At 36.1% G+C, this 27,741-nt stretch overlaps 1 protein-coding gene across 3 annotated transcripts in view; it reads left to right on the top strand.

Moving 5' to 3' along the window:
* Positions 1 to 25,294, top strand: part of LOC137396292 (hepatoma-derived growth factor-related protein 2-like) — a 42,486-nt gene extending 17,192 nt beyond the window's left edge. The window contains exons 6-16 of one of the 3 annotated variants that reach the window (XM_068082489.1): positions 4,099 to 4,181; positions 4,820 to 4,926; positions 8,741 to 9,100; positions 12,301 to 12,450; positions 13,194 to 13,483; positions 15,453 to 15,627; positions 15,901 to 15,971; positions 16,504 to 16,605; positions 17,601 to 17,790; positions 17,916 to 18,421; positions 24,815 to 25,294. In XM_068082489.1, the coding sequence (XP_067938590.1) occupies positions 4,099 to 4,181; positions 4,820 to 4,926; positions 8,741 to 9,100; positions 12,301 to 12,450; positions 13,194 to 13,483; positions 15,453 to 15,627; positions 15,901 to 15,971; positions 16,504 to 16,605; positions 17,601 to 17,790; positions 17,916 to 18,421; positions 24,815 to 25,054 (2,274 nt within the window). In that variant the 3' untranslated portion in view covers positions 25,055 to 25,294. Of the gene's footprint in view, positions 1 to 4,098; positions 4,182 to 4,816; positions 4,927 to 8,740; positions 9,101 to 12,300; positions 12,451 to 13,193; positions 13,484 to 15,452; positions 15,628 to 15,900; positions 15,972 to 16,503; positions 16,606 to 17,600; positions 17,791 to 17,915; positions 18,422 to 24,814 lie in introns of all 3 variants that reach the window. The other 2 variants (XM_068082490.1, XM_068082488.1) reach the window with 2 other exon arrangements.
* The last annotated feature ends 2,447 nt before the right edge of the window (positions 25,295 to 27,741 follow it).

Here is a 27,741-nt window from a genome sequence, read left to right as displayed (position 1 = left end):
AATTTGGTAGTCGGTATGCTTATTGCGTGCGTCAAAATAAGAAAGACGCCAAAATGCTGTTCGCCGAAAACACTTTCACAATTCTTGAAAGAGACACAATGACCGATTTCTCTCAGTTCAGCATTTCTCATGTGTAAAACATAATTTTCCCCTTAAATCCAATAGCAAAGTTGGAGTTGCGATCTCTTCAAACAGGAGGTCAGAAAACTTATCTTAACCTGCTAACAAAAATCCATTTCTTTATACTGAAAATTTTCGAGAATAGCATCACTCAGGCTTGTTTGGCAAGTTAGATTGGAAAAGGTTTTAATCGGGTCGGCCAAAATTATAGTGAAAACGAAGCCAGAAACCGATGTGATAAAATTTTAGGGACAAGTTGAAATTCAGCAAAATAGGTAAAAGTACATATTGAAACTTAGCTTCGAGTGTGTATTTAGTAAGCTAAACTTATTTAAGGTGAGTTCAAAGTTTATGTTATACGTTTTCGTCTGTATTGAAGGTAAGAACTCTCTACAGTACGTACTGCACATTGCACCATTGCGTTTTAATGCAGATCATAACCAAGAAATACATACACTAACGTTACTGTAGGTAACTATAGTTACTAAGGTTAACATACTATTTTCTTACTAATTTTTACTATGTACAGCACTTGTATAAAATTTTGTTGATTTTTACCAGGGATGTTTGCATTATATAATTACTATGATTTCTATAGCCCTCCATACGATTTTTCATCATATGATGCCAACCCAGGAATTGACTGAAATCGTATTCTGAGGGTGCACTGTATAACGTAAAGTTTTGAGTAGGGACGACTTCTCAAATTCGATTTGAATGGTAACTATATCTCGTCGCACTAGTGAGAGAAAGAATGACGTGCATATAACATTATATTTATTTTATATACAATTTTCATTAAATTTTAGTTCATTATGATAAATTGTCAGATATGTTGACAAAGCGGAGAATGGTTAGCTGCGCAATTGTTAATAAATACTTAAAAGGCGATCGATTTGTGCAGGTGTTCCAGCGTCGGGTCCACCGATCTTGCTGTTTATAGACCACGTATTTCTGTTATATAATAGCTGTTATATAATTGTTGTTATATATTTGCTGTTATATAATTGTTGTTATATAGTTGCTGTTATATAATAGCTGTTATATAATTGCTGTTATATAATTGTTGTTATATATTTGCTGTTATATATTTGCTGTTATATAATTGTTGTTATATAGTTGTTGTTATATAATCGTTGATATATATATTTGCTGTTATATGATTGCTGTTATATAATTTCTGTTATATAATCGTTGATATATATTTGCTGTTATATAATTGCTGTTTCGACGTTAATAGGTAGTTAATACCTCATCAAATGACATGAGTAGCCAAGGAATATACAGGAAGTTTTTTGTTGTATCATTTGCCGACATTCTCAATATAGTAGATTGTCAACCGTGCTATAAGATAATTGATAAATAAGTCCTAATAATCCTTTATTATAAGGGTCGTGTTCATTCATCTGTCTGAAGCTACAGTTAGAGATTTGAAAAAAAATTTGCTTCATATAGGATTCGAACTCATGACATTAGGTTTACCAGCCCATCACTCTTATACCTGGCCTATTCATCCGCCTTTCAGAATAGTGCGCATACATATTCTATGTGCTTTATCGTCACATCTGGCAATCTCTCACAGTACACCAGCTGTCAGGGTACTAGTAGTTATTAAATCATTATTGTTAAAGTAATTGTTATTAATTATTATTAGTTTATCAAATAGCAGAAGTCGTCATCATTGGCAGTTCATCCAGTAGATGAGGAGAGTTCTATTGTCTTCTGGTCATAGCCCTCTAGACTGGCCTATCATGGACTGCCTTTTAGCAAGAGCCCAAACTGATCTCCCATCACTTTAGCCTTTTCACCACATCTTTGAATAGAAATGCATGAAAAGCGCAAACTACCTCGTAACTGAAGACTTCTGTATAAATAATGACTAATTCTGTATGATGCTGTATGACTAACTGATGGACGTCTATGGTGTTTTGTGACTGACTGATAACTGGTCTTGTTTTTATTTAACCAACTTTTCATACACACTTTATATGACTCATCTCCTGCATCTTATATCAATTCCTGACTTGTTGAAGGCCAGTTGAAGGTCATTTACTTGTTCAATTGATCACTAAAACGAGTTGTTTCTTCGTCAGTTGTTTGCTCATCAGATCATTCATTTTAGATCATTTATACCTCAATTGGTAATTCGTATCAGGCCAGCTAATATTATTTGTCGAATAAATTGCTGATACTAAGTTGTAATAGGCCTACTATAATAATAATTACAAAAATTATATTTATTATAATTATTATTAAAATAACTATATCATTATGATAATTATAACTTACAATAATTTAATAGTTGTATTACTTAGTAAAATGTAATGCTAAGCTATGTGTTTACAATGTACATACGAAAATTTGTAGAGTATTTATTTATTAAGATAAGTTCTAATCCTGTACGTTGTAATGTTTTTCCCATTACTTCATCCAACAGTGGCTTCAGACGTACACGGATCTTATTATAGTAAACACAAGTACGCTGGCTGTCTTGTGTGCTATGGGAGATCATCATGTGTAATTAGTATGTTTGCAATCACTCTATGGTAATTGGTGCAGCTGTTTGCACACTTGTCTGCAAAGCTGAGTTCAATTCGAGAGCGATATATTCATTTTCTAACACTCTATACATGGCAGGGGATGGACACAGCTGTTGTTATAGTTAAGAATCGTGGTCTAGGACATCAGCAGATCGATAAGTCATTTAACAATTGAGTTTTTTGTTTGGTTTTTAGACTTGACGTGTTTGATGAGGAACAAAATGAGATTTTTTTACTCTTGACTTGGCTCTCGTATCGCTTCCCATTAGGTTGTCATCGGCCCTTTAATATCAATGCTAACTGCATATAGCTTCGGTATAAACTTTCTTGGTGTGCTACAACTCAAACTCCTGTGTGCTGTGCAAGACGGTCAGGTTAATAACCAACTAAAAAAATATTCTGGAGGGAGGCAAGGCAGTCGTTTGGAGATTATGGTAGAGTCGGTCTACCAAGCTGTAAGTCATGAGTTCGAATCCCATTCAAAGCAATCTTTTGCCTTAACCTGTAAAGGTCCGGCCACATGTAACGAATTATTCGTTCAATCTGACCGAATCCACGAATTTCACAGAATTCACAGATCTATTCTGCCGAATATCATAGATTCGTCTGAGCTGTGCATGCACACCGAATTCGTTACCGAAACGCGTTTAATTGGCTAATCAATTTTTTTAGCGAGCACGATTCTATTAGCTTTGACAAGTGATATAGTCCAAGACACGTACGACGACACACAATAAAAGTATCACCGCGATATGACTTGATACATACGATGCAACTGCCTATATGCGCTAGAGATAACGACTGTTTTTGCGACGGAGCTTTTGCTGCATAAAAAGAAATTATTATTATTGAAAAAGAAATAATTCATAACTTCTAAAATATCTAAAAAAAATTCTGGATACACGATGAGAAGTTCCTGTCATGGTGAACCAACGAGAGAGAACCAACAATAGCGCATATAGGCAGTTGCATCGTATGTATCAAGTCATATCGCGGTGAAACTTTTATTGTGGGTTGTCGTACGTGTCTTGGACTATATCACTTGTCAAAGCTAATAGAATCGTGCTCGCTAAAAAAATTGGTTAGCCAATTAAACGCGTTTCGGTAACGAATTCGGTGTGCATGCACAGCTCAGACGAATCTATGATATTCGGCAGAATAGATCTGTGAATTCTGTGAAATTCGTGGATTCGGTCAGATTGAACGAATAATTCGTTACGTGTGGCCGGACCTTAAGTGTTGGTCCAGACAGGCACTGGTTTTAGCATAACAAAGATTACAATGTCTAGCTAGAAAAAATATTTGTAGCATCCTGTAGTTGGACTCCAGTTGTTCGGTATACTTAGCAACATATCAAGTAACTTACTGCCTCTGCTCAGCAGGTCTGCACACAGGCTTTTTGCAATGAACCTGATCATCTTTTTGCTTCTAACCACAGGCCAAGCCGACACCTAAACCAAAGAAGGGGCAAGCTGCAAAGAAGACCCCAGCTAAGCGTGCAGCGAAAAAGAATTCAAAGAGGTAGAACAGCCCGCCTTAATTTCAAGAGTCTAGTGTTGATTGATATAGTTTCAAAAGTGGTGTGTGGACCTGTGAGTTTATATGGAGGACTGTTGATGGACGTTTGTGAATTAGGCTCTTTATGACGGAATGTCAGAAACTGTTTCAGCATCATTGCGGTGGGCCAACATTAGTCAATTTTGCGCAAAAACGTACCAATGCAAAACATTTCATCTGAAATTTCATGATCTGTCGGATCGATTTTGACTACGGCTTAAAGTGTATCATTAAGTTGTAACAATGTTGAACAACAATAAAGTCTGGACCACCCAAGTGGGCAAATTTGGACCACCCATATGGGCAAATGTGGACCGCCCAATGGGTCTTGGGTGGTCCATATTTATTGGCCAGGAGATTATCTGAGATCTCAGACAATTTCCTCCAGGGATGTCTGAGATTTTAGATTGCTAAAAGTTGCTATTCGGCATTTCTGTTGATCACAAAGTTTTGAAAGTTTTTGGAACATATTTTAGTTTGTAAGTTTGTTCAGGGCTCATTTGACTCTCAGAAATATTCAGTATCCATCGCAGTTGCAATACTGTGACAGAAAATGGATTCTTTATGAGTCTTTACGTCATCGCTATTGGCTGTTACAGTAGTGATGGCGAATCGGATGAAAATGAACCTTTGTCTAAGGCAGCCAGTTCAAAGACCGCTACCAAAGGGACGGCTGCCCGTGCCTCACGAGGAGGAGGAAGGCGTAGAGGTGAGTTATTTGCACTTAGTTTTTGGGTCATGTTTTTTTGCTTTTAGGTTTAAAACAGTTTTTAGCTGGCTGCATGCTCATATATTTCTGTGTCTTTTTGGCGCCTTGTTTCCTGCGTCTTTTAAGTCTGTCTGCCATCTCATTCAATATATCATCTTCCTTTGATGTCTCATCAATTTTTTAAGGTCAACATGTCCCTATAATTGCTTATGTATGAAATAAATGCCTCTGCATATCGTTTACCTAATGACACTGCATGGCAATGTAGTTTACATCTACTCTTAACCTCGAGAGAAACGCATTTGTTGCTCAGCTAATGCACTTTGTTTGTGATCTTTCATTATCAGTCTCGAGTTATGTCTGGTTTTATATTATACACTTTATATACGTTGTATTATATGCACTGTACATATATTATATACATTTTTAAATATGTTACATTATATCTATAAATCTCAAAGTTTACATGTGTGTCCTCGATATGTCCGGCTATAGCTGTTAATATCTTGGAATTAAAAGCTCGCATTCTGCTGGATTCGAACTCACAAATATTGCAGCAGCAAGTTTTGAACCATGCATTTAGCCACCAAGCTACACTGTTATTACACACCGTATATCGTAGGCACACGCTAAATGTGCGATTTTGATTATTAACTCATATTAGCTGTTGCATTTGTTATTTTTGAAATCATTTTAAGCCTAATTTTTTGCTACCACTACCTACATTTTTAATGCGTTGTTTCAATTTCAAATGTGCCATGACACTTTTATTTCCGGTTTTTCATAAGATTCTATTGCTAAATCGGTAAAGGCTAATAATTTTCACACGAACATTTGTATAATCTAGAGTAGGAATAGCCTCTACATTCTCTTTCCGTTCGATCAGACAAAGCTTCAGACAAAGACAGTACAATATCTCATTTTTACATTTGTACCAGTATCGAAAGGTACCAGTATCGTTGTATTCAAAGTTTTGATGGATAGCTTTTGGTGGAACAGTAACCTTTTTATACACACACAATTCTATGCAAGAATTGTTATTAATAAATGATAATTCAACATATTCAGGATTTTTATTTGGTTTTCTCAGTTTGTATTAATTGTATCATTACCAAATCATCTTTTATTGTACTCGTAGCAATACAGACTTAATTTAGCTAATACTTGCTAATTATTTCACATTTACACACTTTTATATAGTAGTTGTTTTACTTGGTTTCCTAATTTATTTAAACTGCACAAAACATTTTCCTCGTGATCTAATGTATGAAGTTTGAAAGTTACAGTTGTTTGACAAAGTTTGAAAACCTTTACAGTTGTTTTATTTTTTCACTCAATTTATTGAAGCTGCACAAAACACTTTTCCCATGATATGAAGTTTGAAAGTTAGAATGGTAACTGTTGTTATATGTTAAATAAAAATATTTTTTTCTGCAAAAACTTTGTTATTACATGGTAACGCTGGACATTCATCTAGTTGTATCATATATATTATTATATATTATTATTTACATTGTATTATTTGTTTTGTAATATATGCACTGTATTATATATATTGTGTTATGTGTGTTATATTATGTACATTGGAACCTCAGTTCCTGAACATAATTCGTTCCAGAAGGTTGTTCAAAAACCGAGTTGTTCGAGATCCGAAGCAATTATTCCCATTAGAATTAACGTATGGGAATTTTAATCCGTTCCAAGCCGAGATAACAACTTCGGTAAAGTATTTTTTAATGTTTTACACCACAAACAGTACTGTATACTACATACTATAAATAAAAACGGGTAGATATAGATCGTTTTTTTTAATAACAGATTTTCTATCTACGATGATGAAAACAGAAAACAAAAAGTAATCATTTCGTGTATTTTGCTCTTAAAACATCGAAAAAATTCTACGTCAAGGTACAATACAGAATATTTGCAGAACTTGATACCGTAACGAAACAGCGAAAAATACAACAGATCAGTTACATTAAAAGTCGTGTGAAATATAAAATATAAACAACAATGGCATGTCTACTTCACATCTTTAAAGCACATAAATTACATAATTTTTTTATTGTATATTTCAATACATCAGAGTCTTGGCTTTCGAATGAGCTATTGTTTGCCATGGTGAGACAGACATTGGTTGGTGTTTATGGGATTTCCCCAGAGCTCTACCGCGAAAAAGTTTACTGGCATAGTCTCGAAAATTGTGACGTCACAATTCTCATATTCGTTGTTGTGTGCTCTTACCGCTTATTTATCAACTACGAAAGTGACAATAATGACGCTAGTGGCAGGCGAAGGTGGGACAACTCCAGAGGACGAATGAAGATGACAAAGGAATCAGTGTTATTAGTTCTCCATGTACATATTATTTCTATGATAAGTACCTCAGACTCCGAGAACCATACTATATTTTCCCGATGATATTATGCACTAGCTCTTTATTTTAATGTGATGTTGAGGGTGACGACTGAGACTAATTAGTTTCAAGCATTGCGTGATCTCGCGAAAGTGCGATTGACATTTAGTCCTAGGGCCACGCAACCGCAGTTCACAATTTAATTGATGTGATTTCATTACCTTTATCAACGACAGTACATTTATTGAAGCATAATTAATTAACTCAGAACATGTGTTTGTATTGGTCGGCGGCAGCACGATCCCGGGCATTGTTGATTATCTAGAATCTTAGTTTGTTATTAGCGCTCTCCGGGTTTAACAGCATCGATTGTCACAGGACAACGCAGCCTCAATGGCAGCGAAAGGGATCGATGACCTAAGGCTAAATGAGAATTATGACGTCACATTTTGAGTACCTGAACCAAGTGTTGTTTTTTTTTGCAGGACATCCTTTTGGTGCCCCGTTTTTCATAGTTCTATTATTCTTTGTGTATTGAATATAGGCTCATTTGAAAGCCAAGACTCTGATGTATTGAAATATATAATAAAAGATTTATGTAATTTATGTGCTTTGAAGGAGAGTCCTCTTCCAAAACAATTTCGGGTAACTCGACTGGAGGAGTTGTCTCTCTAGCAAATCTCTTCGGTAGAGGGACATCGTCCCAGATGGTTCCTTCCTTTTTGTAAAAGATTTATGAAGCGTAACTGGCTTCTTTTTGTTAACAAGTGTTTCCACGCTGTTTCCAAAGCTGTTCTGAACGTTTAATTCTAATGTGAATGCTCCGGTTTGGTCGAGAATCGAATTTATGTTCAAGATTTGAGACAAAAAAATCTCTATTTTTTTGGTCGAAAGTTGAAGCGTTTGAGAACTGATGTTCCACTGTATATTGTATTATATGCATTATTTACATATCTGTGTTCTACATTTTATATATGTTGTAATATATTTGTTATAATATAACAAATAATATCATTATAAACATTGTATTATATATGTTGTATCATCTGCATTGGGTTATATACACTATATTATATATGTTATGTTATATAAATTGTTCTATACACATTTTTATATGATCTGCAGGAGTTTTATACTGACCTTTATATTTATTTTTGGAAGTGAAGAGTCATTCGGAATATTTATATGTATGCATGAGCATGCGCGCATGGTTTATGTTATGTTTAATATTATATATAATGTTAAACATATAATATATTGTATAATATGGAATGTATAGGATTCACCACAAAATGAACCTAAATAACGTTTATCTGTTTATATTTTAAATGTAATTGCGGAATGAAATATTGTCTGTTGTGAGTTGAACTCGAGTCATTCTGTCATGACATAAACAGGTACGTGTATATCGCTGTACTCGTCTCAGCGCATCAGTTTATTCCCTTCTATTCTTTGTAGGTACTAAAGTCATATCGTACGCTGATAAAGGAAGTGATGACAGCGAAAAAGAAGACAAGAAAAAACCTCAATCGTCGAAGCGTAAAAAAGTGAAGTCTGAAAGCGAGGCGAGTGCGTCTGGAGATTCCAGCGACAGCAAAAACTCCGATTCAGAAAATGAAGGTTCGCCAAAGAGCTCGGCGAGCGATAGTGATGGCGAGTCTCCACCGAAGCCGTCTAAGAAGGCACCCCCTAATCGCAAAAGTCAGGCTAACAAAAATGCTTTAAAACCAAAGAGGGCAACTCCCGCTCGGAAAGGTCCGGCTGCTAAGAAAAAAGTTGCTGAGTCAAGCGACGGAGAGGAGTCTGACAAAGACTCAGGTGGGTTGATAGGCTGTTTATTATTTGTTAGTTAAGCTAATTATTTGTTAGTTATTTGTTAGTTATTGAGGGACGAGTCGCCTTTGAGTCGGCGACCTCATGACCTTGATAAAAATAAGCATTTTGTAGAAAATTTATCAAAACGAGAAAATTTGCCATATAAAATTTTGATATAGTATTATTGAATTTCAAATGTTGACACACTAACATCCCCCGGTTTCTTTGCAACTATAGACATCATAATCGCACTTTTGCTTGGTCGAAGCATTTTAACCACAATCAAGTTTCGTCGATTTCGCAATCTTGAAACATGTTGGCAGTCAGATCACCTCAAACATCAAAAACGATCGAAAATGATAGAAAAATACTGATTCCTTGTAATAAAATCTACTAAAATTTTGTGTATTTAGGTCTAAGTAAATCTAAGTTTAAATCTTTAAATGTTTTCACTCAAAGAATGCGGAATATAGATTAGATTGAAGCATACACAGACACGTCTCATGATTTAGTGGAATGGTTGGGGCTGCCGATTGGATTAGTATATGATAAAGTAGAACCATAGATTTGTGGTTAGTATTAACTCTTTCGCTATCGTAAGCCGATATATCGGCTTTTCAATATGGTTTAACTTTTCTTTTAATTACAAAGCCTATACAATAGCTAGACCAATCAAATTTTGTCTCCAGTGAAACAACCTTGTTGCCAATCACTTGCTATCAATAGAAATTTTTTTGGCTAAATATTTTCAACAATTCGCGGTGATAAAAGTACCGACCGTAAAGCGATATGTCGGCTTATCAATAGGGTTTCACTTTTCTTTTTATTACGAAGCCTGCACATTAGCTAGACCAATCAAAATTTGTCTCCAGTGAAACAACCTTGTTGCCAATCACGTGCACCTAAAATAAAAATTTTTGATTCAACGATTCCGTTTCTAATTATTTTTTAAAACGGCAAAACCAGATCGTTATCGTCATGGCAAGGAAAAACACAACGCGTTCGTTCAACGCAAGTAAAACGTTTGATATTGTACGAAAGTAGAATTTACTTTGTACTTATCTTGTAGAAAATTTTGTTTTGAAGAAGATGCATTTTATAGTTAAACGATATCTATTTTTATTCTCGAGATATTGCTTAAATACTAGCGGTATATCGGCTTTTCGAGAAATTCGTTTTATTAATCCGGGCAGAATATTCATTCGGTAAGATTTTAATGCGGTAGTGAAAGAGTTAACAGAACATCAGTTGGATCATCAACAGTAGTCAGGATGAAAGTTTGACATGCATTTGAGCTTGTTAGTCTCACACAGTTTGCGACGAGTTGTCTTAGAGCTTGGAGAATGTCAGGGAGTTGGTGGCGATTTGTCTTAGAGCCTAGATAGTGTCAGGGAATAGGTGGCGATTTGTCTTACAACCGAGGTACTGTCAAAACGTTTGTGGCGAGTTATCTTTGAAGCTGAATAATATCAGGGAGTTTGTGGCGAGAGCTGTAGAGGGCTGGAACAAAGCGATCTTGGCAAGTTTTTGAAGTGTTTGTTTCTAGTTGGATACTTGCCAAAAGTTTGTGGCAAGTTGTCTTGGATATAAATGATTTCAAAACAGTTGTGGCGAGTTGTCTTTTAAATAAATGATATCAAAACGGTTGTGGCAGTTGTTTTGGGAATAGATGATCTCAAAACGTTTGTTGCGAGTTGTCTTGAAAATAAATGATCTCAAAACGGTTGTGGCAAGTTGTTTTCATGGCTGTACCGACTCCACTAGTTTGTGACAAATTGTCTTTTGTGGCAACTCCTGTTTGAAACTTGTAGTAGCATATGTGCTTTAAATATAACCATACTAATTTCTCAGGAGTTGTACATGAACTATTCAAAATAGTTCTCATGAATCGGCGTTATCACAGCTTTGAGAATCAAGTATTCTTGGTAAGTCAACTCGGCGAGTAAGATCGTTTTTACCAAACCAAGATCTCGTTACTCATTGGCTATCTTGCAGTCTCAGTGGTTGAATAGAATCAGCCTCATGCCTGTTTGCTTGTCTTTTAAAGGATGACTTGCAACAACATTCATATTACAGTTATTTGGTATAAAAAGATTCACCATGTCTTCCTCTGCTGTGTGGTAGGCGCAAAATATGTGAAAATGTGATTACAAACTCTTAAAAGCTGAAAAACGAACAGTTAATCGCCGCCATCACGAAACTGTCGTAGATTAGAATCTCCTTCCAAAACGGTTCAAATGGGACGTACTTGAACAAGATGGCTTCTGTTTACACTTTCATGCAATCTCATTCGTCGAAATATTTTTACAAATATACTTCACGCATTCAATAAAACCATGTTTATTGTTCTTACACATCCATTTCATCATCATTGTAATCCTGTCATTTTGAGCACTGATATCTCAAAATCTACTGTAAAAATTTGTTTAATTTTTAACCTTAGCTCTAAGGAGTGCATATCATCCTCTGATAAACATGACGAGCCTGTTGGTCACCTGTGATAGTCGAAAAATTCTGCAGAAATTGTTCGCGCTGTTTGGCAGGAAGTATAGGTCACATGATCAGATTATGGCTAGACGATTAGACTAAGCCGAAACAAAACTGTAAAGTAGCGAGCATCTATATTTGGTAAGGGCTCTTCGGTAAAACCCAAAGCGTTTGTCGTAAACTAGTGCTACGAGAAGTTTTATATTGAGCCTTTCAATTCGTGTGATAACATCACGTGTCAAAACAATAACCAGATGGATTGACTACTTCAGAGAAATAAGCTGATTCCAATCTACGGCGATTTTGTGATGGCGGTGATTAGCTGTTCGTTTTTGAGCTTTTAAGAGCTTGTGATCACATTTCCACATATTTTGCGCCTACAACACAGCAGAGTAAGACATGGTGAACCTTTTGATACCAAATAAATGTAATGTGAATTTTGTTGCGAGTTAACCTTTATCGAATTTAATGCACCATCTCTCAACCTACTCTAGTTCTAGCCATATGACAAGCCAGTATATGAATATTGTTAACACCCCCCCTCCTTTGTTCATTAAGTTCCTTACATTTCTGGCTATGACACATGAGTTGGAGTTGTCATTTCTTAGTAGAATACATTAGTCTATGCTAATCTAGTTGTTTGGTTTTTCTTGTACATTATTATTTCTGTAATGTTATTTTTCATGTTGTCTCATTTTATTAAAATCGACCTTTAGATAAAGCATCTGAAAAGTCTAGCCACAGCAGTTCTGCATCGTCGACGTCGTCTTCCACATCTAGCGGGTCATCGAGTAGCGGCTCACACCAAACTGAAGATGAGGAAAAGAAACCTGATGCTAAGGGGGATAGCATTAAGTCATCAAAAGGTAGAGAAACTTTTCAATGACCTCTGAACCCTTTTATTCTTTTTTACAGTCATTTTTCATTAAGTTTAAATGGTCACTAATCAAGCTTGTGCCCTGATACGGAGGTTTAGTTCACTCTGTTAGCAATTTAAAGCGCTTTTAAACAATTTTTTACTAGGTCTAATAAATTTCCTTTTTTCAACAGTTACTCCCTTCTTTTTGTCATAAAATATAATAACTACACTTTTGTAAGATTTATCCTATAGAATTGCTTCTCGTTGTTTAAAAAAATATCCACGTTATTTTCATTGATTTCGATTGGATATTTGAAAGTTACCCTAGAATAATCGGGATCAATGTGGCCCTCTGAGAGCTGTAATGTAGCCTAGATTTACAGAGAAGTTGCTCGCCAACCTTCACATTAAAAGCAAACAACAGAGCTTTGCCTACGCAGTCCTGTAGTATGCATAGCTATTCTGGTAGTTTCTATCTCTTATCTGATCGGCTCGTTGTGAGCATTCCGAAGACATTGACATCTATACTCGCAACATCTTAATGTCTTGTGTTTCATTGTTAAGATGGTGTAAAGTCACTGCGATGTTGGGATTTGAACATAAACCTGGTAGCATTCGATGTAACCATTTTAATTGGCTGTAATTAAATGTTTTTGTTTGCGTGATAATGTTTTTGTAAGATATGCATATAAAGATTCAACTCGTTTATTTGCTAACGATGAGAGGGTTAAACAAGTTTCCTTTAATTAGATGACAAAGAAACAATAGATGAAAAAGGTCAACCCGAGCAAACACAGGATCCCAAAGCTAAAGAAAAGCTTGCCGTGTCCAAATCTGAGGAGGCGGAAGGTTTGGCGCTCTCCAAGGAGCATGTGACAGATCTGCCTGACGCACGGCCTGCCGATGGACAGCAAGAAGAGTCTGCGACAAACTCGTCGGTGGAAGATGACGAAGTTATCCACTCGTCGAGGGCGCATAAGTCACACAGCAAGCATGCGGTGCTCAGCGAGTCGGACTCAGACGATGAAGGCAAGCCGAAGGTGAGAGATATTTTCATTTGAGTTACGTAGCTTTGTTACCGTCTAATACTTATTTCTGACGCTGACTTAGCTTAGAGTCCTAGACATTTGTCTCGTCTCTGATCTCACAGAATTTTATTCGTTAATTTAATGAAAAGGGAGTCAAATCTTTGAGTTGTCTGTCATCTGTTCCTTGACCACTTGAGCACTTTTCACGTAATAGTCCATTCCTTTCTCTTTTTTATCTGTGTCTACCTTGCAGTGTAGCGATTAGGTCATTTCTAGCCTGCTAGCTTGGTTCATGTTCGGTTGTCTCGTGAGAAGGAGAGACAAATGGCAGGCATTTGCTCTAGCTCACATGTATAGTCCGTCTGTAGTTGGAAACCTATAAACTTGTAATGCTGCTTGTGTTTTCCTGTACAACTGCGTAGGACACAGGCTAAGAAACTAGGTTTGTATCGGCGATTCTGTAAGAGCACTACCTGTACATGCGTTTCTGAATTTGCTATATGTCCATCTCTGTATATATATAGATACATATTCTTTTTTGTTTTTGTATATATTTTTATATATTTTTTGCATCGTTGATATTACTAGAATGGTTTCTGTGGAGTAAAGTAGTTCATCACTTGTCATCTAGAAGGAGCAGTTGAGCGAAACAGATTAGTTGTGATTTGTAGCTACAGAATTTTTTCATCTTTTTCTTATAATAATTATTACTAATTTGTGTGTATATATATATAGATATAAATATATATAGATATAAATATATATATAAATATATATAGATATATATACAGTCAAACATGGATAACTCGCCCACGGATAGCTCGAACACATGGTTAACTTGAACGGTTTCTTTGGTCCGTTCCCACGTAATGATAAATTGCTATAGATAACTCGACCTCAACTCTGTTAACTCGAACAGTTTTTTGCCCAACGGCTACCGAGACGGTTGTTATCGCTTTAGAAAATCACTTTATTCCAAGTCATAGAGGTAAACCTCAACTTTTCGTAAATCATAGGCGTCGTTATTACTACCGTCGGCAAAATATTTTTGTCAACGACTTTTCTAAAGGTTTGATGAATTTTGATTTCCACCAAAGTTCTGCTTAGCTTAGCTTTTCCATGCCTTTCGGAAGCATGGAAAAGTGAGGTAACCTTCGCATAAACTTCAAGAAAAATCAGCAAAATTGATCGTGGGTAAAACGCTCAAAAGAAAAAGATGTCTCTTCTTCTGAGCATTTCAACAACGATCAAGTTTTGCCAATTTTAATCTAAAAAAACGTCCTGGCAATAACATCACCTCAAACAACAAAACAATCTCAAGTGATAGAAAAATCTCCTATACTTTTTGATAAAAAAGTTATAAACTTTACATTAGATGCATTTAATTTGAAACAAGCCATTTATGCTTTTGATTTCTATTATAGTTTGTATATGTGCATGTATCTACTAATAAATAAATAAATACATGGACTTGTGACAGTGCTCTGATAACTTGAACGCTCTGATAACTCGAACACTTTCGCTCGGTCCCGTGAAGTTCGAGTTATCCATGCTTGACTGTATCTATATATATATATAAATATAGAGATATAAATATATATAGATATAAATATAGATATAAATATATATAGGTATAAATATATATATAGATATAAATATATAGATATAAATATATATATAGATATATATATAGATATAAATATATAGATATAAATATATATATAGATATATATATAGATATAAATATATATATAAGTATAAATATATATATATATATATGTGTGTGTAATTCTTAATATACAGAGATCTGTATTGGCAATATAACAGTAGACTTGTGTGCAAGTGGTTTCTGTACATATGTATTGTTATATGTAGAGGTGTGAGCATAGACATAATCAAGGCGGTTATAGAAGCATGACCAAGTAACCTCACATGTCTTTTTAAATGCGGGAGTATGGTAACAAAGGTATGATTGTTGCAGGGAGAAAAGGGATTGGAGGAGATGCTGGAAGAGAGGAAAAAGGAACATCAGGAGCTGAAGTTGAAAAGACGTCAAGAGAAGATGGAAGAAAGGAGGCGGAGACAGGAAGCACGTGAAAAAGAGCAGGAAGAGGAGCGGAAACAAAAAGAAGAAAAGAAAAAACAACATCAACAAAGTAGTCATTTTTCTTACCTCTTTTAGTCCATCCTCTGGTATGCAAAACTTTTCCGATGTATCCTCATTGCTTTGGCGACGCTTTCGGTTTAGGGTTCACATAATCAACGATGAACGTGGAAAGGAAATGATGACATATGGGGATATAGTGTGAACCAGCCTTTAGCTATAGCATGATATGCTCTCTCATTACTTGTATGCATGTCATTTGAGCTAAAACGTGATATTCTACCTACGGTTCCTGGTATGATATAAATTTCTGTTTGTCTTTCAGGGATACGAACAGAAAAAAGGATCCGCGACCTTGATGATATTATCAAAAGGTCATTGGCTGTTAGCACAAAGGTCAGTATCATTGACCAATTTTCAGTCTACTTGTGTGAATGACTTACTTTTCATTGTGGTCATTCCGTTAAAAACAATACATACTTAGTTTTGGCTCCCTTTATTTTGGTTGAGGGTAGGCTGTTAGGTCTGTTGGAGAGCCAAGGATAAACCTTCATTAGTCTGTTTTTCCTACCTGTTGGGAATGTGTTCTTAATATAGTATAAATACCTTTTCAAAGCTTGATAATCAGTGTATATTATTTGCTGTGTTAAACTAGGTGTATAATGTACATTGTAAACAATCGGCTATACATTTGCCTGCATATATAGCATCAAAATGAGATAAACTGATGAATACTTTAAGTACCTAACTGGTTTTGAAAATTGTGGTTAAATATATTGTACAGGATGTGCTTTAGCAGATATAATAGGGATTGCTTGATCACATCCTTTGGGTATTCCTGTATTCGCTATATCAGCATGTTCCTAATCATGTTTTTCACATAAGTAACATATCAATATTGTCATGTTTCTTAAACTGTGTTCTGCAGGATGTACCCAAGTGTATAGATGCAATGAATGAGCTGGACAACCTGACTATCCTTGCAGCGATGCTTGTCAAGTACCCTGCGATCATTGACACGCTGAAAAAGGTATCGCTATCGTAGTTTATCTATTAGCTGGATATTTATTTAGATTCAGAGCTGATGGTGGCCAAGTACTTTGTGTTAGCCCTAAAGAAGCTTCAGTATTTTGCGATAGTTATCAGTAATGCCAAGCAAAGTTTCTCTACAACATAGTATATTGCTTACCCAATATTGTGTGTAGCCTTAAGTTCTCAAGTTTCACGTCTGTCAGTTTTCTTACAAAACATACAAAAAACATGGTGAGTTATGTTTAGTGAGTTATAGTGAATTGTGTTTTAGCAATCGTTATGGTATCTCATATGTGTTTGCTGATATGTTATGCCGCTATCACCTTTATTCACATTTTGATGAAGTAAGTCATGAAGTAGGTAGTCCGTTTGATTTTAAGACAATGACTAGGATTAGTAATGTAAGCGGATTAACTTGTTGTATCTGTCTTGTCAAGTGGTTCCTAACCTTGCTAGGCGTATTGGACCCTACCCATTTCATGTTTCCACCAAACCCTTCTTGGTTAATAAATATAACATGATTTTTGCACATTCAAGGCAGATATATGCTAGATTGGCGCACAAAATGAACTGTGCATTAATATCACTGTGTTAAAAGAACAAAACAAATACAATACATGGACTCATAGCAAATTACATGTCTGTTCGTAAATAGATGACCTCGTAGTAAAATATAATCTATTTAGCTATTAGTTGTTAATTATGCATTTACATTTAAAGTTGTTTATTGACAATAACCACCAACCTTTTGGTTGGCAACAACCGAATCAGTGTGACTTTAGTTGTTGCCTTTGAGAAACATCCACCGAAGCCCTGAGACTGACTCACCAACCTTTTAGAGTTCAATCGAACATTGGTTAAGAACCATCTTGGTCCAGACTTTCCGAAGGTGCAATACATTGTGCTGACTGATTATTGGCGTAGTGTAGATGTATAACAATCTCCAAATTTGTGGCCACTGTGGTTTATGGTTATTGTCCTCTCTTTGACCAGTGCCGCAAGTATAAGGCCGACTGCAATGTGATGACAAAAGCTGACTCTCTTTGTAATAAACTGAGAGATATAGCAGCCAGTGATAGGACTGCAATTACGGCTCTTAATAAACAGAAGAGCGACAAACAGAAGACAAAGAAAGAGGAGATAAATGAAAATAAGCCGGATGGAAAAACACAGGAAGTGACACGTCAGTAGCTGTATTGCATTAGCGATATATTTGAATCATTTGAAAGGGAGATCTTCTTGCAGCTGCTGTAAACCGATTTAGACGCTTTTCCTCTGTGTATATCCCATTTTTGTATATTTTTGCAGCATCCGCTGACTCTACGTTAGAAGCCCAAAAAGTACCTGCTCCGGACATTATTAAAGCCGATAGCACTTCCGACTCATCTCTTCAGCCAACAACAACACAGTCAGACAATCTCGATCAGCCCTCACAAGAGGTTGACATGGATATTGACAATGACACACAGGTGACATCGAGCACCAACATCATTGACACTCGAAATTCGGGAGACCACACACAGTCGGCACATGACTCCGTAGATTCTATTGCACCAACAGATAGCCATGAGCTAACTACAATGACACAGACCCTCGCCGATGCTGAACATTCAAAAGACTCGGTGACAGTAGACACTGATTTGGCATGGAACAAACCTGCGTCCATTCCTATGGTTGACTCCGTGAGTGACCTCAAGGCCATGGCCAAAGATGAGCTGCCTTCCGAAGATGCGCTCACTGCCGGCATACAGGCGCTCATAGCCAATGCGCAGGAGTCTACTGCGATGCTTGACCAAGTCATCAAACAGAAGAAGGTATTTTCTCGTCTCTTTGTATTAACTAATTGTCTACCACGATAGAAATAGTCCCACTGTGCTTGTGTGGTGGCTTTAATAGGCTTCATACAAATGCTTTCTGATTAGTGATTAGGTTTATTCATTAACCATTCGCACCGACTAATTTCTAGGCGATTAGCCCCAGATACCGCTACTTTTTCAGAAAGTTGCCGTAGTTCAAATTACTACTACAAGAGATAGACTTGAGATAATTTACTCATTCAATTTTCACAAAAAACAACCAAGTCTCCTCTTTCAAGTTATATTACATTCATATAGACAACTCGTATCCCTTTTATGTAGATCCATGCCTCAAAGAAGGTAGTTTCAGGAAATTTCCAATTTTGAAAAAATTGTTATTTGCTGAAACAAAGATTTGCGCCATAAAATCTGCAAAATATACAAAGTTTGACTGAAATTACTCATTTATTACAGACAATACATAGTTATAAATATTATTTATACATATGCAGTTAGTCATGAGCATGAAAATCTTGAAACTCTAACTTCGAACTTTTGCTCACGAGTATCATCCTTCAAACAAAAGCATATCAAATCTACATGCCAATATAACTCGAATAAAACGTCATGAAAATGTTTCAAATAATAAAAATATGTTCAATAACTCCGTTCTTGACTTTTCAGACTTCATAGACAACTCTAAGAATCAATATGATCCTATCGAAACTGAAAGATAACGTTAGTCTCACTACGGCTGGCAGCGTGAAGAGTGCATTTTTATTCGAGCATAACGATTCAAGTAGGAAGAATTAAAAGTTAATAAAAACATGGAAACATTAAAAGTAATGTTTTAATTTGATTTATGCAGTCTTTCAATATCTTACCCCTTCTGAATCTGCATATTTATTTCTGGAGTTGAAAAAATTACCACGAACAATAAAATTTCAAGTCGGCATGATGATTTCCGGTTTCGGTAAATATTAAGATGGGTGTACTAATTTGGTTATAACTTTTGCTAGAGACGTCATAGAGACATATTTTAAAGTTTATCTGATTGGCCAGAAATTCTTCTTTTTAGCTTATCAAAAATATTCTTTTATAATTGAAAAATGACGATGCAAGGAGTTGGTAAATTTAAGACGCGAGTTAACTTGCGTTGGATGCCTAGCAACGTTATAAATACGCGAGTTAACTCACGCGTGGTTGCGAATGAGTTAACATGTCGTGTCTGTACTTCAACAAAAGGGAACAATAGAAACCATGCTCACAGCCTACCTTGAGCTCAGTTTCATTTTGCGGACTCTTAATTTTTTATTGCATTATCGTCACAATGAAGTTTCAGATTCATTACAGCTACAAAAGTTTTACTAATTTTGGGAGAATGGACTTTGGGTGATCGACTATTAAACTATAGTACTACTCGTACTACTGAGAGTGATTATTTGATTTTTAGCAGTAATAATAATACAGTAAGCTATAATAGACTCATCCGATTGGAAATGTGACTCATCCTACCGGGATTATGTTCAACTTGTTACTCAAGGTCGTAGCTAGAAGGGCTGAAAAGTGTCTGAGTTCATTCAGCAACGCAGTAGTTTTTATGGCATCGTTGATGCAAAATCTTATGCTGATTAATTTGGTATCAAAATGTTTTGCGTTGACTGTGTGGCTCAAAAGATATGACAACTTCTATGCATCCTTGTCAAATACAGTAAACGCTCCGATAACATACATAATCCGTTTTAGGAATGTTTATGTAATAGGGATTCTACGTTATAAAAACAGTAAAATGCATGTAAATTGCCTAATCCGTTCTAAGATCTTCCCATACTTGCCAAGTCTCCCGGTTTGGCCGGAATACTCCAGTTTTTTAAGTCAGTCTCCCTTTTCACAAAATCTCCTGTTTTCCAGCTTTTTCAATAAAAGTAGTGGTTTAATTTTTTTACTTGTCGTTTCCCCTTTGTTTACTAGTTGTGAGCTTGCGTCATCATACAAAGTTAGCGACAATGAAACAGATTGCTATTAAACCGTATGATTGCCATAAAACCTGGGCTATTTAGATTCAGCAACATTGATGTCTAACGATTTGCTCTACAGTTTTTCATAAATAAACAAAGATTATACATGGAGCTGTGACATATCATTGGCAAACGACCATCACTTCACATTGATTTTAGAGTACCTGAACATTAAATAAAATCGTAGAAAGAGGTGTCTTATGTAGGTACCAATGAAGAAAAGAACTTCACACAGAAATCTAGGCTTCAGATTCAACTACTGCATTTACCGTCAATCCCCCGTTTTTTTTAACTACTTGGCAAGTATGGATCTTAATCCATACTTGCCAAGTATTTGAGACTATAATCCGTTCTAAGATCTTCCCAAACTCACTTATTTGGCCCTTCCAAAAAAAGAAGATTAAACTTGTTTAGTTTAACGACTAGACAGTAACTGTAGTATTAATGGTTTGTTTACTTCTTATCATTTGCACTCGGTTTATGGTTCGTGATTACGGTAATTTTACAATAAGGAGAGCAAAACTTCAATGTCATTTATATCAGTTCTTTTCATTTTTTTCATACATCAAACGAGGTCAATTCTGCAAAGGAGAAAGTATTGCAATATATTTTATATGTATAAAATAAAGTATCACAAAAAATATCCATACAGCAGGTATTAAGAGCGGTATATGTTTGACTGTTTGTCTATCCGTCACCACGGTTCGAGATTAAAGCAAAAGGTAGATTTCGACGAGACTACAACTTGTGGCATTCAGCTCTCCAATTCCTGCCTTATAGATCGCCTTTAAGTGTTTCTGAATTATTGCACAGCTACTTATTCTCTGTGCTTTCTCGGCACACCTGACGATCTCTAATGGCGAACTAGATTGCCGGGTTACTATTATATATAGATAGCTGACCTATTACCCAGCGTTGCCGGTTGGTAGGTTTGATATCGTTTAGGCTTAAAAACTTGTATGACACGAGAAGATGTCCTTGATGAATTATTAACAAGTGGTCTACTGAAAAGTGAATGTGATGAATCTATTAATGACTCTATTAAAATAAGCGTATGAACTATGAAACAGGCTAACCAAAGCAGACATCCACAAGTCCTAGCTATATCTATATACTAGCTGTGCTACCTGGCGTTGCCCGGGTAATAAAAAAATCTTTGGACAGAAAGTTTGTATTTAACATATAACAATGATTTGTATTTAACATATAACATGATTTGTATTTAACATATAACAACATTTCCCATTCTTACTTTCAAACTACATACATATCATGAGAGAAACTTTGTCTAACAACTGTACCTTTCAAGCGATTAGCCTGGCATATTGCCAATGAAAAACTTCACTAAGCTTGTTAATAAGGCTAGGCTTCTAATGATGGTACTCCATGACGTAACGTCAGCATTGTCCAGCTCCGCTGTTGTAATAATAGCTATAGCCGGAATGACAGCCGTGCTTTGAGAAATATATATAGATAGAGAGAGCCCTTTACGTCATTGTCTCTCTCAAGTGTGGCAAGAGAGAAGCGATATTTTGAAGGCCAACTACGAGATTCTCGTTATCGATGTCGAATTTGAGAATTTGTACCGACTTGACACGTTTTGTTATACGAAATTCTTTACTTTGTACGAAGCAAGTCATTTACATAAATTCTTTACTTTATGTATAAATATGCGTTATAGGAGCATCTACTGTATTAGGTTCCTCAAATATTTAATCATGTCTCGTAAAACAATTAATTTGTGGCGGAAAAGGTAAATGCAGGCCATCCACTTGTTAATTCACCAAGTACCGTTATGACATGGTTTGAGTAGAGGGGGCATCTGTGTTGTGGGAAAAAATTTTATGCAACGTAATCTAGTATTGTGTCTCTGAGAATTTCATTTTTGGAGCTCAGTCCATTCATGGAGACGGTGTCATTCTAAAACCTCAACAATTTCCTAGACTGAGTAGCATTTCAGACCTCTATTGTTGCAGTCATTTCATTCAGGGTTTTGCTTTGACGTTTTCTCTCGCAGTCGTAATATTTTCTATTGATCTACATTCATTACAGCAGTAGATTTTATCAGAAATAATGGCAGTTTTCTTATTTATTGTTTTATTATTTGCAATTGTTTTTGATTGAGGAAGAAGAGTTCATTGTATTAGTAACATATTAATGACTGTCCATGTATCCAGGGAGACTTTTCAGGATGCAGCCACACATATTTTTGTCGCTATAATAATCTGCCTTTGAAAGAGTTGGACAATCAATGCATCTTATTTCCGCTTGAGCCATTTCACAATTGCAATCATTACTTCCAGGCTCGAATGGGAAACAATCCACACGACAGTTAACTGTTGTAGGCAGGTGAATAACCGTATATACATGTATTCACAGATTAGTCGCACTTTTTTAACAAAACATCAGCCCTGATTAGAGGGAAAATTTATTCACTGGACAGACATAAATGGTAAAATGCAAACGTCTATTACCAAGTTGCCCCTATATGTGAGTGCAATGACTCAGAAATGGAATGATATAGCATTTTCACACAGTAATATTTTTTTATACAGTGGAACCTCGGTTCTCAAACACAATCCTTTCCAGGAGGTTGGTTGAAAATCGAGTTGAAGTTCGAGATCCAAAACAGGTTTTCCTATTAGAATTAATATATGTAAGTTTTGATTTGTTCCTAGTCGATTTTCCAACTTCAGTAAAGTATTTTTTTAACATTTACACCATAAACTGTACGGTACAGTTTAGGGTGTAAATGTACTGTATGCTGCATTTATATATCTACTTCTCAAAGTATGTGTGTACGCTTTCCGGCTATAGATCTTGATATCTCGGGATAAAGATTCCATACCGCAGAGGATTCAATCCGGGACCCTGCCATTCACCAGACCAACACACTATCCACTAGACCACAAATTGAATTGCTACCTTGTGATTATAAGTCAGTATATGAGAGCAAATACCCAACAGATTTGCGTATGACGCAGGTCATAGCATAACGTCACGAGAAGCTGTTCGCTCACATTATTAAAAGTACCGGCTGATAGCGCGCAGGCTAATAGCGAGCGACTCTCACTACTTCTCATTGTTGAAAAAGACAAAACACCTTTCTCATGATGTGACAATCTCTTTGAAAATTAGAATGGCAAATGTTGTTATATGTTAAATACAAATCCATTTTCTGTGTAAAGACTTTTCTATTACCCGAACGACGCTGGGTAGCACAGCTAGTACTATAAATAAAAACTAGTAGATATAGATCGTGTTTAACTTTAATAAAATATTTTCTATCCATGAGGATGAAAAAAGGAAACAAAAGGTAAACATTTATATGCTTTGCTCTTAAAACATCGAAAATACTAAAGGTTATGATACAATACCAAGAATCGCAGAAATTGATAATGAAACAGCAAAAAAATGCAACAGATCAGTTATATCACAAATCGTGTGAAAAAGAAAATAGAAACAGCAATCGCACATTTACTTCAATTCTTTGAAGAAGAATCTTCCTCCAAAACAATTTAGGGTAACTTGACTGGAGGAGTTGTGTCCTTAGAAAATATCTTTGGTAGAGGCCACGTCCTGCCAAAGGGCTCCTTTTTGTAAAGAATTAATGACGCGAAACTTCTCCCTTTTTTGAGAACCTCCCGCAAGTGGCTCATGACAACGTCGTTGAACATATAAACATGTTGTTTCCGGATCTGTTCCGAACGTTTAATTCAAATGAGCGTGTTCCGGTTTGGTCGAGAACCGAATTTATGGTCGAGATCCAAAACAAACCAATCTCGAATTTTTCAGTCGAGAACCGCAGCGTTCGAGAACCGAGGTTCCATTGTACATAGAAAATGCATATTTAAATTTGTTTCTAAGATTTGTACTGACCCACCCTCCTGATGTTGCTGCAACTTCCTAATTATGGCCGTGCACTAGTACTGCTCCTTTTTTAAGTGATGGTGCTCTATAGGAGACCTTGACCTTTTACTAGCTTGTGGCTGCGTTTCCATTATTTGTGTGCATGAAATATTTGCATTGTGTAATGTGATGTCATATCGGCAAGTGTAGGTTATAGGCCCACAAATTGATTTTTTATGGGCCTACCGGTAGATCACATTGGTGTTAGTTTTAGCAAGGTAGAAATGGACAGTGTAATTCCATACCCAGGTTATAGTGCAACCAAAATATGCACTTTGACAATGGTAAACCAGGGGTGTGACCGATGTACTGGTGCGACCTATAGTCGAGAGTATATACTGGATGTGCCATCCGCTGCATTGCAACTTATTTTCTGTAGGGTGTCTGAAAGTTCCATTTCAAAATCTTATGTTAATATTCCCTGGGGTGCCCGCTGCGCTTATTTTGGGATGAGTGCGCCATAATACTACTTATATGTTTGTAGGACAAACGAATGTCGTCTAGTTCGAGTAAAAAACGACGGAAGCTAGATTCAGGACTTCACCACCATGAATCAACCCGTAGCTCACAGCTGCACAAGCACTCATCTTCAGGCAGCAGATCATCCGTGACAGTTACTAAGTCAGCATCTCCTACGAAGCCGGTGGAAAAACTGAGCAAATTACCTGCAAGGAAAACAGCTGATTACGATGACCTAGATATACATGACTTGTTAGGAATATGATCTGCTCTTTTATCTCGTAATGTTGCATAAATAGGTCAGGGTCTCACTGAAGGCAGGCTGAACTGTGGGATGGGTTGCTTCTGAATGAAACAGGATGAAAAAGAGGCTCATTGGGTTGTTGTTTATTGTTTATAATTATGTTAACAGTTTGAATAGGCTGTCAAGGATTGGAGGCTAGACTGTGCTTTGATGGATGGATTGTGTCATTCCTGGACTTGCCAAATATACCACGGAAGGCAACATTTTTCTCATTTCTAATTCAAGTAATAATAGCATTTGTATATTCTTCAAGGATTTCCATAAGTAAGATGCATCCTTATTGTGAATATTTTCAAATGCTTGGGGAGTAGAAATTATGGGAGTCCCAATCAACACTACGGTGAAGGAGCCTTGTTGCGGTGTATGCATTCTACCAGAGCAGTATGACCGTAAAAATCCTTTCTCTGCCATGAAAAAACTCGGTGTAAAAAACCTGCATTGTTGCTCAGTGTATGTCTGATTGTAAATTATTTTTTATTCAGCCAATGGCATTGTGGATTAGCTCGTTTTAATTTACAAGTTTAAACTCTGTCAATCATCAAATCTTCTCTGTAGTTACTAAAGCTTTGGATGTAGTTATCACAGAGCAGGTTTTTCTCTAGGGGCAATTAAATCATTTAGTTGCCTGCTGCTAAAACAGTATGGGACTTATTGTGTTCGGTTATCAACCTGTTGACTTGATCTCTGGTGAAATGACGCTCTTCCTGAAATATTTCTGTGAGGCATAACATAATATCAACATAATTGTAGTGTTCTTACCAAAAATGTGTACATATATATTTTGATTTATTCTATTATGGACACTATGATTATGTTCATATTTATAGATACATGTATATATATATGTAGATGCATGTCCTTTTCACCAGCGGTACACATGACACAGTAAAACCTATAATCGAACGCTACTTTTATTTGGATGCCACCTGTAATTGACAGCCATTTTGGGAGAAGGGTTGAAAAATACTGCCCCACCCTTTTATTGAACATCACCGCTATATAAGCAACTTTGCCATTCTATGATCTTCACGAACCCATACCAGCAAGTGATCGGTAGAACAGGGTTCACAAAATCGTATTAATAATTAATCATTGACATCCACAACAATCAATTCTCTCGTCCAACTCAAAAGCTTTTCGTTTTTTCTTGTTGAAACTTGATCAGCAAAGCCGTAGAAATAATTGTTAGCTGTTTCAGGCTAATAGTTCTTTGTTTAACGTGGTCTTGATACTTCGAAGTACATGTACTATATAAAAACAGTTTACATTTACGATGGTATATGAATGACTAGTTGTAGGCTAAAAGTTGTCATCATTACATGTATTTGTGCGAAGTAACTCGTCTTCTATTGCACATAACAAGCTAGCTTTGGCTGCAAACTAGCAAACATCAATGAGTGCAATGAGGTTTCATGCAACATAGTTAAACATAGATATACATAAAATGGAAATGTCTTCAAATTTAGAATGAACTGAAAATTGAAAGCTCCTACAAATCGCAAAGAATGACACAGGCAATAAAATCATTGCAGGTTAATTGCTAGCAATAGATATCAATTGTTAAAGATATTTTTCTGCTTCTCAATGCATATTTAATAATAGATCTTTGACAAGCTAGAGGTAAGTTAGCAGATTTGTTGCATCCAAAAGGGTTAATGTCACTCCACCTGAAAAAGAGGGCAAAATATAGCCAACCGAAGCTTTGCCCTTCAAAGGGCTAAATTTATCTTCCCAAAGTTCTGACCAGCCAATTGAAAAGTACAACGTCAGCCTCTATCTGATTGCCATCTCTATTTGACCGCCGCTATAGAGAAAGGGTTAAAAAAGAACATGCCATGGTATTCAATTAGAGGTTTTACAGTAGATGTCACACGTATCATAATTAATAATAAATTGCATACACTGAATTATACTACCCCTCGAAATGGCGTTGGCCTATCTAAACCAATGAACATCCGCGTGACAATTTGAGCGCCATCTTGAGCAATGCTGCATGGGCTTCCGGCTGCAATTAGAGAAATGGCAGATCCTAGTTATCCAAAAAAACCATTTACCTGCTGGAAATCAGTGTTTTGCCATCAATTGCTACTACTACGACAACCCTGCAACACTAAGGGTTAAAGATTGTTAAAGCATTTCACAAGTGAGTTTAGCGTTTTATTCCGACATTATTAGCACCAGTACAGCAGTAGCTGGTTGGAAGCTTGCTGGTTAGAAGCTTGCTAGTAGTTGGTTAGTAGTAGATTGCTAGCAGTTGGTTAGTAGTAGCTTGCTAGCAACTGGTTAGCAGTAGTTTGCTAGCAACTGGTTAGTAGTAGCTTGCTAATAGCTGGTTTGCACATGTAGCATGCTTCTGTTACTACTCACAGTCAGAATTACTGAACCTTTACCTAATTTTATTATTTTACACATTATTTTTAACTGTTTTACTAGAATTAATTCATGCTGCCGGTTGATTCATCTTGGCTGGTGCTGGAGACAAATTAGGTCAATACTGGTGTTGCTAAATTCAAATAACAACAGTCACTGTTCTTATAGATTAGAAGTGCCAGTTACATGGAGCAAACTTTGTCAGTAACTGCAATCATTATCACCAGAGCAGGTTTTTGTCAATAAAGTACATTTTTTTTAGTTGATAAGAATGTTTT

This window comes from Watersipora subatra, chromosome 5 (genome assembly GCF_963576615.1).
Source record: "Watersipora subatra chromosome 5, tzWatSuba1.1, whole genome shotgun sequence".
NCBI classification, from domain to species: domain Eukaryota; kingdom Metazoa; phylum Bryozoa; class Gymnolaemata; order Cheilostomatida; family Watersiporidae; genus Watersipora; species Watersipora subatra.
The sequence above is the reverse complement of the archived record's forward strand: the minus strand, read 5'-3'. Positions and strand labels throughout refer to the sequence as shown.